The sequence below is a fragment of the Sorex fumeus genome, unplaced genomic scaffold (genome assembly GCF_029834395.1).
Source record: "Sorex fumeus unplaced genomic scaffold, SorFum_2.1 ptg000048l, whole genome shotgun sequence".
In the NCBI taxonomy this organism is placed as follows: Eukaryota; Metazoa; Chordata; class Mammalia; order Eulipotyphla; family Soricidae; genus Sorex; species Sorex fumeus.
Genome location: NW_026606105.1, coordinates 2,837,964 through 2,840,449, shown reverse-complemented (window position 1 = coordinate 2,840,449; position 2,486 = coordinate 2,837,964). Strand labels below are relative to the sequence as shown.

Sequence of the window (2,486 nt, the reverse complement as noted above, 5' to 3'; positions counted from 1 at the left end):
TCTTCTGGGACCACACAGTGGAATTAAAAAGAAAGCAGTGTTTGAAACCAAAGGAGAAATGTATGTATTTTAGACTTAATTGACCTATTAAAAGATGCGTAAAAAGAAAGTCCTGAATAGTGGATATTGCCATAGCTACTTCTCCCTGATTTTATTTGAAACACTGGTAGTAAGAAGTGCAGGTAAATCTTTTAGATTCAAACAGTAATTTTCAAACACTTCTTACCTGTGGATTGGATAAAACAGAATAATTCCTTGTTCACTATGGCAGACATGTAGAACAATGGCCATTAATGTTCTTTGTATTCATTTATTTTCTTCTTTGTATTCATATTAATGATAGCATAAACTATAGCTATCCTCACCTTAACAATAAGCTCTAACTTGATATAAATGTGAAAAACCAATGAAACATTAATTTAAAAGAATATATTCAGAGTTTTTATCTTTACTATGAAGGATATAAATTAAAGCAAAGAAAATCTGAGTCAATATATTAGTGTAAATTAAAGTTATAATATTGTACTAAATTTGAAAGCACAGAGAAAGAAAACACTGCATATACAATTAAAAATTATGTTGATATGGTTTCTGTTTAGGTAGTAATCCTGAGGATAAAAAAAGTGGATATTTTGGTTTTGGAAAAAAATGTAAAAAAATATAAAACAGTGTGATGACTTCACTTTACTCTTTATGTTTCAAGCCCTAGAATATCTGGCCAAAGAGATAGTTTATCAGGTAAGGCACTTGCATGAAATCAATTAGGTTTTAATCCCTGGCAAAATGTATGTTTCCAGGAGCAATGCCAAATGTAGGCCCTCCCCAAAAGAATACCTTAAAATGTTCGCATACAGAGAAAAAGACATCATAAAACAAAGTTGAAAAACCACTTAGTGAAATTTTTACAGATTGTTTATACCTGTGATGAATATGGTAAATATGGTAAATATAATTAAGTTTTTTTTTTAAATGACAGCCAAAAGAAAAAGAAATAATGGGGAAAATCAGAGCTAAGCATTATTCAGCGAGCAAGCATCTTCAGAGTTTGCTTTAACATAAATAACTCTAATTCTCATTTCTCTCCAGTACTGACCATTCTGTCACATTGAGCGTTTACACTGTCATTCAGGAATGGGAGGCAACCAGTCATGGTTCCCAGATTTCATCCTGGTGGGATTCCAGCTCAGTGCAAAACTGGAAGTCTTCTTCTTCTGCATCTGTTGCCTGTTATACATGTCAAACTTGTTGGCAAATGGCATGATCTTGGCACTCATTTGGCTGGACCCCAGGCTGCACTCACCCATGTACTTCTTCCTGTCTCATCTGGCCGTCATTGACATATCCTACGCTTCCAGCAATTTGCCCAAATTGCTGGAGAACCTAATAAGACACAAGAAAACGATCTCCTTTGTCTCGTGTACTATGGAAATGGTCTTATATATGGGTTTTGCTTCTACAGAGTGCATGATCTTGGTGGTGATGTCCTATGATAGATATGTGGCTATCTGCCACCCTCTCCAATACACTGTCATCATGAGCTGGACAAAGTGCAAGATTCTGGCATTCATGTCCTGGTCCTCTGGTTTTTCAGTGGCCCTAGGAAATCTAGGTTTTTTTCTGAGAATTAACTTCTGTGGGTCCCTGGAAGTAAACCACTTCTTGTGTGAAGTCCTCTCTGTCCTGAAGGTGGCCTGTGGTGATACGTGGATGAATAAAATGTTTGTCTTTGCTGGTAGTGTGCTCATCTTACTTGGACCCCTTTCCTTAATGCTCGTTTCCTATATGCGAATCCTCTGGGCCATCCTGAAGATCCAGTCAAAGGAGGGTCGCAAGAAAGCTTTCTCCACCTGTTCCTCCCATCTCTGCGTGGTTGGCTTCTACTTTGGAATAGCCATGATGGTGTATGTGTTTCCAGACAACGGTCAGCATGATGAGCAGAAGAAAATCATTTTCTTGTTTTATACCCTTTTCAATCCATTTCTGAACCCTCTTGTCTACAGTCTGAGAAACGCACAGGTGAAGGCTGCCTTCAAGAGAGTATTTCAGAAACAGAGGGCATCATAAAGTCAGGTAAATTTTCTTAGGGTTTTATCCTTGCATGATAATTGCTGGAGCAATGCAACTCAATTCTAGGAGAAGAAGAGTTTAAAATCAAGTATTATCTAAGAGAAACATCAGCGGAGTGTTCAAGAGGAAATCCCAGACTTCTTTTTCTGTTAACAACCAAATAGCTCTTATGAGAACATTGAAAACCATCTGTGAGATTTCGAGACTTTTTAGAAGCACAGCTTAAAGAACAAATATAGTTTAGAGGAAAGGGAAAATCATGGTTTGTCATCTTCCCTATGCATCACTTCCCTAGTCCACTGTGCTATGATCAAGAGAAAATTACCAACTTCCATTTATTCCGAATGACCAAAGAAAAGAAAAACCGTCTGTGGAATTCCATAGGTGTCTGATCATAGAAACATATTTTGTCTTGACTA

At 37.0% G+C, this 2,486-nt stretch overlaps 1 protein-coding gene across 1 annotated transcript; it reads left to right on the top strand.

Moving 5' to 3' along the window:
* The first annotated feature begins 1,131 nt into the window (after window positions 1-1,131).
* On the top strand, window positions 1,132-2,064 carry LOC130032473 (olfactory receptor 2A5-like). The gene has a single exon (XM_056124030.1). The coding sequence runs from the start codon at window positions 1,132-1,134 to the stop codon at window positions 2,062-2,064; it is 933 nt and encodes a 310-aa protein (XP_055980005.1).
* Window positions 2,065-2,486: the final 422 nt, after the last annotated feature.